Source organism: Tachysurus vachellii, chromosome 21 (assembly GCF_030014155.1).
Source record: "Tachysurus vachellii isolate PV-2020 chromosome 21, HZAU_Pvac_v1, whole genome shotgun sequence".
Classification (NCBI taxonomy): Eukaryota; Metazoa; Chordata; class Actinopteri; order Siluriformes; family Bagridae; genus Tachysurus; species Tachysurus vachellii.
In genome coordinates, this window is record NC_083480.1 from 8485891 (window position 1) to 8498476 (window position 12586).

Sequence of the window (12586 nt, forward strand, 5' to 3'; positions counted from 1 at the left end):
TAAGGAATGACCCCATAGGTGTCCAAGATAAGGGGAACCTAGATATATATTGCAACTGGTCACAGACCTACTGAAGGATGAACTAATGTTTTATTAACAGGAACCTCACTCTCATCTTGGCTCTCTGTTTTTCTACCTCTGAAAAAGTACATTCAATTCAATTCAATTCACTCACTCTCACTCACTCACTCATTTTCTACCGCTTATCCGAACTACCTCGGGTCACGGGGAGCCTGTGTGAATGATCTCAGGCGTCATCAGGCATTAAGGCAGGATACACCCTAGAGTGCCAACCCATCGCAGGGCACACACACTCTCTCATTCACTCACGCAATCACACACTACAGACAATTTTCCAGAGATGGCAATCAACCTACCATGCATGTCTTTGGACCGGGGGAGGAAACCGGAGTACCCGGAGGAAACCCCCGAGGCACGGGGAGAACATGCAAACTCCACACACACAAGGCGGAGGCGGGAATCGAACCGCCAAACCCGGAGGTGTGAGGCGAACGTGCTAACCACTAAGCCACCGTGTCCCCAGAACAAAAGGTTATTATAAAGAATATTATAAATATTAATATAATACAAAAATGCAAGATTAATATTAGATATATTTAAATGTGTTTGTATTTATCCCTAATGAGCAAGTCTGAGGTGACTCAGGTGACTGTGGTGAGGAAAAACTCCCTTGAATGGTAAAGGAAGAAACCTTGAGAGGAACCAGACTCAAAGGGTCTCATCCTCATGTGGGTGACACTGTAGGGTGTGATTATAAATATACATAAAAATTGAATAGACATTTTTGACTGAACTTGCCTTAGAGCGCCACCTGGTGTCCAATGACCTCCAATTCCAAACACTACCTGCATGCATGCACTTTTGATGCATGCACATAAATGCATGTTTATGAAAGGTACATGCACATCAGGATGACAGTTTATTTTATGCTTTAATAGCATCTCAGAATCATGATGTGGTTACACGTGTCCTCTTAGAGAAACGTCTCAGTGCAATACAATCAATACAAAGTTTTTCTAACTGATCACATTTACTCATCATTTCTCTTCTCTTCCGGCATAACAACGTCTCTATCCACAGGATTTAATGAAAATTTGATGACGATAACAAAATGTTGTGAATATGAAAATGTGTTCTGCGGTAATAATTTCAGACGATTTCAAGCTTTACCGTGTTGTTTAACACACGTCCTCTAGGTGGCAGTAACGCTCCAACGAACGTTCTGCCATAAACCACAAGAAGAAGAGAAAGATTTTGCGCAATAAACATTATTTGGATAAGGGGACTCTCATAGAAAAGAAACGACGGTAAGAAAAAAAAAGCATTTTGATAAAAAAAATAACGTGTTCAATTCTACAAATTATGTTCTAACCTGTGCAGGATGTTTTTGCCTTACAGTTACTAGTTACAGTTACTAGTTCTTGCTAACATTCTAGCTAGCAATGTAAACATACACTAGTCACTAGCTGTCTTTAACATGTTAGCCAAGTTATGGCCATAATGATGTGTTTATAGGTTTATTATTTTGACGTGTGAGATTAAGGATTAAATATCTCCTTGATAAAATACTAACATATACTGCAGCTTGGTTTGTTGACTGTCCTGACTAAGGTGTTTTCTGTGTTTCAAATAACTACATTCACAATACAAGTGCACTTGATGTAGGATGAAGGAGCCATTTGAGATTAAGCCCAGGCCTAATTAAGCCTGGCTAATTTAGTCAGGTGTTTTTATTCGTCATCTTTTCACCATGTTTTTTCTGTTCGCTGTAAATTACGCCAGATGCTAAACGCCTACCACAAATGTCATCTCAGATAGCAAGTCGATTCAAGAAGCTTTTATTGTCATTTACACCATATATACCTGTTACAGTACACAGTGAAAAGAGACAATGTTTCACCAGGATCATGGTGTTATATAAAACAAAGACAGAGCTATAAGGACTTAGTAAGTTAGTCCTAGATACATAAAGTGCATCTGTGCAACCTGGTATAAACAGTGCTGGACAAGACAGACAAGAAGATAAGACGTGACAGTGCAGGACAAAAGACAAGACGTGACAGTGCAGGACAAAAGACAAGACGTGACAGTGCAGGACAAAAGACAAGACGTGATAGTGCAGGACAAAAGACAAGACGTGACAGTGCAGGACAAAAGACAAGACGTGACAGTGCAGGACAAAAGACAAGACGTGACAGTGCAGGACAAAAGACAAGACGTGACAGTGCAGGACAAAAGACAAGACGTGACAGTGCAGGACAAAAGACAAGACGTGACACAAGACAAGGCACAAGAGACAGTGGGCTAAAATGGTTAAGGTTTATCTAATACCTCAGCTAAATATTGTATCTGTGCTGTTCATGCAGTCACCTTAATAGACTAATAAAGTTTGTGACACTCTTTGGTTGGACATTTATGAATGTTTGTTGACTGTCATATTTGATTTGGGTGCTCTATTTATTTTTTTTATGTTATTCCTCTGTGCATTGTAGATCTAAGTGAAAGCTTAGCTCCAGAAGGCCAGGCGTGATCATGGGGAAGGCACTGTCCCACCTGTTAAAGCAGACATGCCATGAGGACGGCCATGCCACCATGAACTCTGGCCCTGAGTATAACCGCATGCCGAGTGAGGATGTCAAGGGCAGTGGAGATGTTTCTCAGTTTCCGTATGTGGAGTTCACTGGCAGGGACAGTGTAACCTGCCCAACATGCCAAGGCACTGGGAGAATCCCACGAGGTAAATGTTACATCATAATTTGACCACCTTTACTGGGTGGGACCTGGATAGAGCTAGAAATGATACAGATTTCTGATTGGCCAAACGCAGTTGTAAGATAATTGTTGAGAAGTGAGTTTCATTTGTTTGGGAAAAAAATATAGCTGAGTTTTTTTATACATTTGTTAGACAAACTCCAAGCTGCTTTCAGTATAGACTACACACAGTATAACAATGCATTAAACATTTTGTGAACTCAATTTTTATAACAAATTAAAGGAATTGTAGGTACCTCTCATCCAGGTAAAGAGCACTTCCCTTCCACATAAAATGTTTCAGCATCGGAACAAGGTGACCGATGTCCCCATGTCCAGGGCATGAGGCCACACGGAATGGTCTGATGAGCATAAAAATGTCTTACATTCCCCATTTACGTATGTGGAAGCAACAATAAAAATATAAATAAGATTTAAAGAGCAGTAGTTTGAGTCTTGGCACAGCTCTAAACCTTTCAGAGGTTTATTTACTCCATATAATCACTTTATTAACTCCCAAAAAAGAACTATATGACTAACAATAATAGTAGTTAACAAAAATCTAATTTCAGGAGGGGGCAAGGGCAAAATAAACAAACAAAAAAAGAATAAGAAACACGTGGCTAACTTTCTTCCTGGCCACAAAACAGAGACCTGACCTCAGAAAACTCGCACCCACCTCCCTACAACCTCCAAATAAATAAGCAACCCTTACAGGTAGCAAATCTATTCAATACTACAATGGCAAAAAAATAATAAACTCAAAATAAATAGAAAGGACTGATGAAGGTAATTGGTAACATTTAGTAGCTAGCACATTCAACAACCAGACAAGGAGCTACAACAACAAGCTGGGCAGGACAAAGACGGAGCTCTGAAGATCTTGGGGGAAAGTAGATTTTTCCACCTATGGCAATTTCTTCTTAGCTTTGTGCAGCCTTACTCATGACTGGTAAGCTGGCACAGCCGAGGACAATCAATGGCCTGTCAAAGGGTGTGAGTAGGAGCAGTCAGAAAAGAAACAGAGGGAGAAAAAAGGACACAAGCGAACACAATCCTTCTGACGCCAGATAACAGTAAGAATAAGTCACTAGGCGTAACTCACATTATGGCCTTCACAGTCACCAGTTTGCTTCACAGTTAGCTCTCAATCTACTTAAATGCCTGGAGGAGATTTGGGTTTATTACCTTCGTCATCAAGACTCACTGAGGGAATACCGGACACTGTGATTTTACTCAACATTCAGTTTGTTACCATGAAGGTGGAATTATTTTCACATTTGTCTTTATTAGGGTCTTGCTTGCCGTGAGAAGTGACACCACCATTTACATTTTAACGTGTTTTATCCCATTTTTATCTTGTGTTAGGTAAAAACGTGAAATTCGTGTGTTGTTGCATCAATCGGTTAACTTTAATAACAGAATCGTCCTTCACAGTTTCACAGAGTTTCACAGTAGGAGGAACACAGGCACTTGACTAGGGTACAGATGGTACTTGATTTGATTCTACTACACCTGTCTCATAAAAATTGCTATAAACGCTATCAAATTGTTTTTTCTTGCAGGTCAGGAAAATCAGTTGGTGGCGTTGATTCCTTACAGCGACCAGAGGCTGAGGCCAAGGAGAACGTAAGAACCATTTGGCTACAATGCTCGTGATCTAACTGTATGAACTTTATATATGTTCTGTAGAAATGTCATTGGAAGTATACACACGTGGACAAAATTGTTGGTACCCTTCGGTCAATGAAAGAAAAACTCACAATGGTCACAGAAAAAACTTTAATCTGACAAAAGTAATAATAAATAAAAATTCTATGAATGTTAACCAATGAAAGTCAGACATTGCTTTCAACCATGCTTCAACGGGATTATTTAAAAAAATAAACTCATGAAACACACCTAGACAAAAATGATGGTACCCCTAACTTAATATTTTGTTACACAACCTCTTGAGGCAATCACTGCAATCAGATGATTCCTGTAACTGCCAATGAGACTTCTGCACCTCTCAGCAGGTATTTTGGCCCACTCCTCATGAGTGTGGGGGAAATTCTATTCTATTAATCAGAAATTATAGTTCAAGTGAACTCTTTCCTAAGTTGCAGAGAAGAACGCAGCAGAGTCCCGTGGAATATCAAACATATTTATTCAATACATTCGCAAGTGTGAAGTCAGTCTGTCCCGACACTGCACACGACAAACGGACACGACTGTCGGATTTCGCCCCCTAGTGACAGTCGCACGTAATGTGCAATATGATCGTGCAGATGTCAACATGGGAGAGAAGCATGATTCTCGCGGTCTCCGAACACCCGTTACTTTATGATCCAACTCTTGAATCATACAGAGATGCTTACAGGAAAAATGAAGCATGGAAGCGTGTTGCCGAGATTGTCTGTCTTTCAGGTGTGTTTCAGGTATTTGCAAAATGTGCTAAATGTTTGCAAACTTAATTAGCTTGTATTCTCCCTCCATTTATCATGGTGAATGAAGTTAGGAGTACAAACAATCAATGCAAAAATAAATCCAGAAAGACCGCGAATAATTTTTGAGGAAACATGGGAACAACGTTAAAAACAATACAATATAAATATTAATAATTTATTACTTTTTTATCAGTAACAATGTATTTAAAACAAAAAGATTGTTTTTGATAAAGTTTAAAAATTACTAAAGTTTATAATAATACTTTTTAATAATTCTTATCACCTCGCGCACACGAACCTGATTGGACAACGTTGGAATACATCACATCCGGTCGGCATATCAGATGCGGTGTAGTCGCACAAGTTCAATTTTTTTAACGGATCCAACGCTCAAAACGGATCCGAAAATTATGGATCCGCAGATGGTCGGCACCTCACGCAGCGGCCTTGCGACTCTCCATAGGAAATTAATGACTTCCGGTTTATCGGCGGTCGTTTGTCGTGTGCAGTGTGAAGGCGGCTTAAGTCTGAACAGAGTGAGTTAGTTGGTTTGTAAAGCAGTTCTCTCTTTATACAAGATGCTAGACTCAAGGTTCATAGTAATGTGTCCGTGTGGCCTCTTCCACTGATCTTGTCATCCTATAATCTTGTCATTTCACAGGCAGGGCAACGGTCACACTGTCATTTCCCATACATCTGCAAAGTTCTTATCTTTCATGCTTAGTGTGCAGGTTGGAAAACAGTTCAGTCCCCCTTTGTTATCATTGCTGTTCCTAATTTCAGATGTGTGAGTGTATTGATAAAGAATGTTCAATGTTCATTTTTGTTATTCACAACAATTTTCTATTACATGAGCAAACTGCTCCAATTGTTTCCGCTTTGAAGGGTGTCTTTTCCAGAAGGCATGTTTCAGCTCCTTCCAAAGATGCTCAATAGGACTGAGGTCAAGGCCACTTTAGAATAGTCCAATGTTTTCCTCTTAGCCATTCTTGGGTGTTTTTAGCTGTGCTTTGGGTCATTGTCCTGTTGTAAGACCCATGACCTGCGACTGAGACCAAGCTTTCTGACACTGGCCAACACATTTCTATCTAGAATCCCTTGATAGTCTTTAGATTTCGTTGTTCCCTGCACAGATTCAAGACACCCTGTGCCAGATGCAGCAAAGCAGCCCCAGAACATAACAGAGCCTCCTCCATGTTTCACAGTAGGGACAGTGTTCATTTCTTGATGTGCTTCATTTTTCCGTCTGTGAACATAGAGCTGATGTGCCTTGGCAAAAAGTTCCATTTTTGTCTCATCTGTCCATAGGACAGTCTCCCAGAAACTGTCCTCCTTGGTCGTCTCCCATGTAGTCCACTTTGGCTCAAACAACGACGGATGGTGCGATCTGACACTGATGTTCCTTGAGTATGGAGTTCACCTTGGATCTCTTTAGAAGTCTTTCTGGGCTCTTTTGTTACCATTCGGATTATCCGTCTCTTTGATTTGTCATCAATTTTCCTCCTGCGGCCACGTCCAGGGAGGTTGGCTACAGTCCCATGGATCTTAAATTTCTGAATAATATGTGCAACTGTAGTCACAGGAACATCTAGCTGCTTGGAGATGGTCTTATAGCCTTTACCTTTATCATGCTTGTTTATAATTTTCTTTCTAATCTCCTGAGACAACTCTTTCCTTCGCTTCGCACTGACTGATTACAAGATTGTAGACACCTGTGATGCTATTTAGTGGACACACCTTGAATTAACATGTCCCTTTGGTCACATTGTTTTCAGTCTTTTCTAGGGGTACCATCATTTTTGTCCAGGCCTGTTCCATGAGTTTATTTTTTTAAATAATCCCGTTGAAGCATGGTTGAAAAGCAATGTCTGACTTTCATTGGTTAACATTCATAGAATTTTTATTTATTATTACTTTTGTCAGATTAAAGTTTTTTCTGTGACCATTGTGAGTTTTTCTTAACCTAATGATGCTTAAGAGATACGTAGTTGTACATAGTTGTAGATTCAAGATTCAAGATTTTTGTTTGTCACATACACAATTATATAGGGCATATATAACCAGCAGTAAAATGTGAGTCAGGTTCACATGGACATTGCACTTATTAGAAAAACACAACAATGAAAGAATGAGATAAAAGTAAACAATGAAAATATAAGAATAAAATATAAAAAATATGTATACTATAGAATGGAAAATACTGTGCATAAAAGTAAACTGTAGTTATAAATATAAGATACACAGGGATGTACAAGAGGCAATATGCATATGTGCATTATACTGTAGTCTTAAATATTAAGATACACAGGAATGTGTAACAGGTTGACACTTTCAGTATGTCAATGTGAGGTAGTGGATGATGAAAATCTTACTGATAAAGTGAATATTAAGTGGAGACATGAAGATGTTAAGAGGCTGGTTTTGAGTTTAGGAGCCTGATGACCTGGGGGAAGAAACTCCTCCTATGTCTCTCGGTTTTTGCCATGAGGCTACGGAAGCGCTTGCCAGATGGCAGCAAAGTGAAAAGATGGTTATTGGGGTGGATTGAGTCCTTGATGATTTTAGCAGCTCTGTTTTTGCAGCGTTTGAGGTAGATGTCATGCAGAGAGGGGAGAGCAGACCCTGTGATGCGCTCAGCTAAGTGCACAACTCTCTGCAGGGCTTTGCAGTCTTGACTGGAGCTGTTCCCATACCACACTGAGATACACTGAGTCAATACACTACAGTTACTACCTGGTGCTTTAAGGAAACACCTTTCTCTTACCTTAGTTAATATTTTGTCAGGACTCAGCCCGGACTTTGGCCATGTGCTTTTGTTGATGTTCCGTGTTCCGCCTTTTCTTGTCCTCCTCGCCTCTGCACACCTGTTCTTCATGTGTTAATTGTTGTTAGTATTTAGTTGAGCGGCATTGAATTGAGCAGCACGGAATCCTCCGTTGTCTTTTGTTGTCATGTCGTTGTCCTGTCGTTTTTTTTCTAGTCTGTGTCCCTGCTTCGTGATTTTTTTTAAGTTATTAAATCCTGGGTATTTTACGCTATCTTGCATTTGGGTCTGTTTTTATCCTTGCGACGCTGACATATTTAGACAGTAGGAAAGTTCACAAGCGCACTTACATGTGACACTGGAATCTGGCCACCAACATTTTAGTTTCAAAGTACATTTACATTTAAATTTAAAGCTTGATTGAAAAATACGAAATATTTTATGACGTGTTGTTGTTTTTTTTGGTAGAATTATTGTTTTTTGTTTGTCTAAATTCTAGGATTTGAATTTAAACATTTCTTTATCACCCATTTATACCAGATAAAAATGTATTCATTTGAAAATGCATCATTTGTGATACAGATTATTAACCAGTTTTAATGAAATCTGATGAATTCTTATTCCGCTTAGTTTTCCTTATGTTTTCTGTTTAAGAGTAATACAACAATTTATGTATGTTATGTTATCATCATGTGTGTTTTACAGAAAGCTCTATGTGTCTGCCTCAGTCGTTGTTTGCCTGCTGCTGTCAGGCTTGGCAGTGTTTTTCCTTTTCCCACGCTCCATCGACGTGACCTATGTGGGGGTGAAGTCTGTATATGTCACCTACGACCAGGCCAAGCACATTGTGTATCTCAATGTTACTGTAAGCATTTATCAGCATTTCAGCTTAATCTTTACCGAAGCAGATCTAGAAAGCTCACATACAACCACAGTATAATATATATGTAGTAAAGGGAAGGTTCTGGTTTCTTTTCTAGAACACGTTGAATATCACTAACAACAACTACTACTCTGTGGACGTAGCCAACATCACAGCTCAAGTGCAGTTCTCCAAGACTGTGATCGGAAAAACACGCATTAGCAATATAACCACTATCGGCCCACTGGATATGAAGCAGGTAAGCGTTTTACAAAGAACTTTAGATTGATAAATCATATTTCCTGTTAACTGCCGAATCCTCTACGCGGATCTCTTTCCGGATCATTTTGTTTTCAAGTTCAGAATTCTTCATTAATTCGCTGTATAAAGATATTCTTTCTGTGTTTCAGATTGATTACATGGTGCCTACCATTATAGCTGATGAAATGAGTTACATGTAGTAAGTATGCTTGCAGTTTGTACACGAAAACACACCAAGCTCGATGGCACACATCTCTACAGAGCACTTTTTAAATATGTGAGGAGACTTGAATAGAATCAGTCTGTCTCATTGCAGGTAGAAGTCATAAACATTCCCATGGCACTCTAGGTGGATTTGTACCTACATGTCCACTGATAGGACAGTTGCACATCCACAGTCATGCCACCGTAGCGACTATAGCAAAACCAGCAAACCTGAGGAGCTTAATCCTTCTGTTGTGGTTTTGTCAATTTAGCCAAATTTCCTAGTTGTCCGTCCCCGTCCCCGTAGGCATCCCCCCACCCCACCCCCCACCAAAGTTTTCATTCGGTACAGTCTTCATGATACAATAAGACATGGTGCAGTGTCAACTAAATTTGTAAGGCAAATTTGACCTAGCAGCCTAGCCTTTCATAATCACCAAGCAAGTTTTTTTCTATGGTTTGTGATCTGTAGTTGTAAAATTAAGCAAATTGTGGAGTGGCATAATTACAGTTAAATGTGTTTTATACACAAATCTTTTATGTGCTTACTCAAGCAGTATAATGCAACAATAGGCACTAAATATTAATAACAATAAATCTTTTTATCAGAGTTACATCTTAAGGCTTTTTTCCTCCTTAACAGGATATATCCATTTTACATTCAGCAAAACTTATTTCTTCCCTTCTTTATTTATTTTTCAGTGATTACTGCACACTACAGACTATCAAAGTGCACAATGTAGTGATGATGATGCAGTAAGTATTTATGCCGTAAACACTTGGATTTTCCTGAAGTGAATCAGAAGCACGAGTGACTCTAATAGTTGTCTTGAGATAATGTTTCACTTGTTTGGACTCTTTCAGGGTAACAGTCACCACGGTGTATTTTGGCCACGCTGAACAGGTCTCTCAGGAGATGTACCAGTATGTGGACTGTGGGGGAAACACTACATCGCTGCATGAGTACAATCTAAGAACTCCTGCCTCAGACTAATGCTCAAGCTCGAGGGTACACTGTGTTTGTCCCTTTTCTCTGCCATCACCATGTCCGTTACATTCGTTCAAACCGCTTGACGTGCGTTTGTTAAATAACCAGGAGGTTACAAAATTACGAGCAAAGCACTTTATTTTCCAATCTCCTAAGACCTCTGAATTCTGTAAAGTACTTGGAAATAGGAAAACTGAAAACCACTCACAGCTGTACAGTATATTCACATTCTCTTTTAATGTCTTTGTCAAAAACACTTTAATCACAAACACTGTAATATTTGATAAAACCACTGCTTCATGTTTAAAATTCAGTTAAAAAAAGTGCACTTTGAATACTTTTCTGCTCTAATATATATAAATGTTTATGACTGACAGAGTATCTGGACTCTAATAGATCCTGCATGATCTGTTTAAAAGTATGTGCAGCATATTACTAAGTAAAATTATTTATTAGATATGTGTTACCTCCTGGCAATCACAGACCCTCATCTGCTGCGTCTGCAGTGGATATAGTTGTTTTCTATGAGGTGAAGATTTGCACTTATTAGTGCACTTAATAGGATTAAGTCTTGAACTCTTTCTCTTTTTTCAGCTTGCTAACAAAGCCCTTTTTTTGTGCTGTCAGTGATGGAAATGACCTTGAACAAACATTTGTTAAAACACAATGTATGAAAGAGCAAATTGGTTTGAAAAAAGGAGTAATTACACTGTCAAGGTTTGAATTTATGCTCAAACAATCCAAAGTACAACCACACAAGCATTATACATATGTATTTACAGACTGTATAACATTGTGTTGAACCACATCAACATTTTGTGTTGATGAATCGTGCCATTTTTACATTGTACATCAAATGTGGATGACAGCACTTTTAAAACTTTTAATCCAACTTTGTATAAAAGCTTCTGGTACAAACATTATTAATCAAAAACTAATGAACTGTGTTATGTATCAAACACATCTCTGTAACATGTCTGTTAATCTTTTTGTTTATATGAGTTACAAAAAAGTGATGCGTTATTAATCACCGAACCCAATGAATATTTGTTTCAAAGTCATATGTTTGTTCTTGCACTCGTCTGATAAGGATCCTGATTTTCCTAATCTAATATAGCCAAAATATACAACAGAAAAATGGCTGAGGTGTCATTATATTTAAAAACTGACAGTGTGTGGAGTTTGTAACTGTTGTAGTGTTGTTTCAGCTTAAGCTTAGTTTGCAGTTTTAACAAAGAGATTAAAGAATAGTTCTAGATGCTGAAAGTATTGTGTAATAAAATGACTTGTAAAAAAAAAAGAAGGGAACTAATAGTTTTGGTTTAACTGAATCCTATTTTCTTGGCTTGAATAAAGGTATAAATCCTCTTGTGACTTCCATAATCAATTTTGCTTTTTTTTTGCTAATGTTCCATAGATATTGAAGAGCTGATAGAGAAGGTAAAAATTGCAATACCATTATGTGTAAACTCCATGCTATTTTCTATTCATGAAAATATAGTTGCTATACAAAAGCATGTGATAAAATCTGATACCTGTAAACATGACATTATTATAACAGTATTACAGGCTAAGTTGTTGATGTAAATGTCACTGGCTTTTGTTAGCATGGTTTAATGAAACGTGCAATTCATTGTTGCAGCATATCCATAATTTATAGCCAAAGCCCAACCCATAATAGTTTATATTATAGCTGGGAATTTGCTCCAATATAAACCTTACCGTAATTCCTAAATTGCATTAATCAGAAACACACATGCGGTATATTCCAGTCTCCTGCAATCTTACTGATAGGATATTTGCTTTATGCTGTCATAAAAATCATCATTCATATTAATGCTGGTTTTCTGATGCACAATGAACTTTGCTCTGCAATGATGTTAACTAAACATTTTATTATATTGAGCCTGTTCAGCGGGGTAATTTAGACTTTGATATATTAAACCTCACTTTAAAACAAAAATAAATAAATAAATAAAAATAGTTTGAGTCAGTCCTAAATTGACTGATAATAAAAAGGTTTGGCCTTTTAATGTCAAGTTAACAGACTACGTAGGTCTGTAGACTACTATTAGGATAAATAAACATGTCTTTACTATCCCCAGTAAGTCTGAGGTTTTGCTGGCAAAGTCCTGGCCAGGGCTATTATAAAATTATAATATAAAATTAAAGTACATTACAAGAAAAGAGAGAGAGAAAAATAATTGTTAAAAAATAAATACCAACATTTTACACCAACAAATATCCAGTATAAATATAAATACCAACATAATATCCAGTGCTTTACTTATGTTGAGCAACAAAAC

The 12586-nt window shown here is 38.1% G+C and overlaps 1 protein-coding gene across 1 annotated transcript; it reads left to right on the plus strand.

Moving 5' to 3' along the window:
* The first annotated feature begins 1225 nt into the window (after positions 1-1225).
* tmem106bb (transmembrane protein 106Bb) lies at positions 1226-11564 on the plus strand. Its single transcript, XM_060897610.1, has 8 exons — positions 1226-1328; positions 2514-2758; positions 4338-4401; positions 8671-8830; positions 8946-9086; positions 9238-9287; positions 9995-10048; positions 10157-11564. The coding sequence occupies exons 2-8, from the start codon at positions 2554-2556 to the stop codon at positions 10284-10286; spliced, it is 804 nt and encodes a 267-aa protein (XP_060753593.1). The 5' UTR covers positions 1226-1328; positions 2514-2553; the 3' UTR covers positions 10287-11564.
* The last annotated feature ends 1022 nt before the right edge of the window (positions 11565-12586 follow it).

What these genes read in the sequence shown, in the direction of transcription:
- tmem106bb (XM_060897610.1), top strand. Translation starts at nt 2,554, where the DNA reads ATGGGGAAGGCACTGTCCCACCTGTTAAAGCAGACATGCCATGAGGAC. An exon ending in GCCCACTGGATATGAAGCAG is followed by an intron (nt 9,087 to 9,237) that starts GTAAGCGTTTTA and finishes TCTGTGTTTCAG; the next exon opens with ATTGATTACATGGTGCCTAC. An exon ending in AATGTAGTGATGATGATGCA is followed by an intron (nt 10,049 to 10,156) that starts GTAAGTATTTAT and finishes GGACTCTTTCAG; the next exon opens with GGTAACAGTCACCACGGTGT.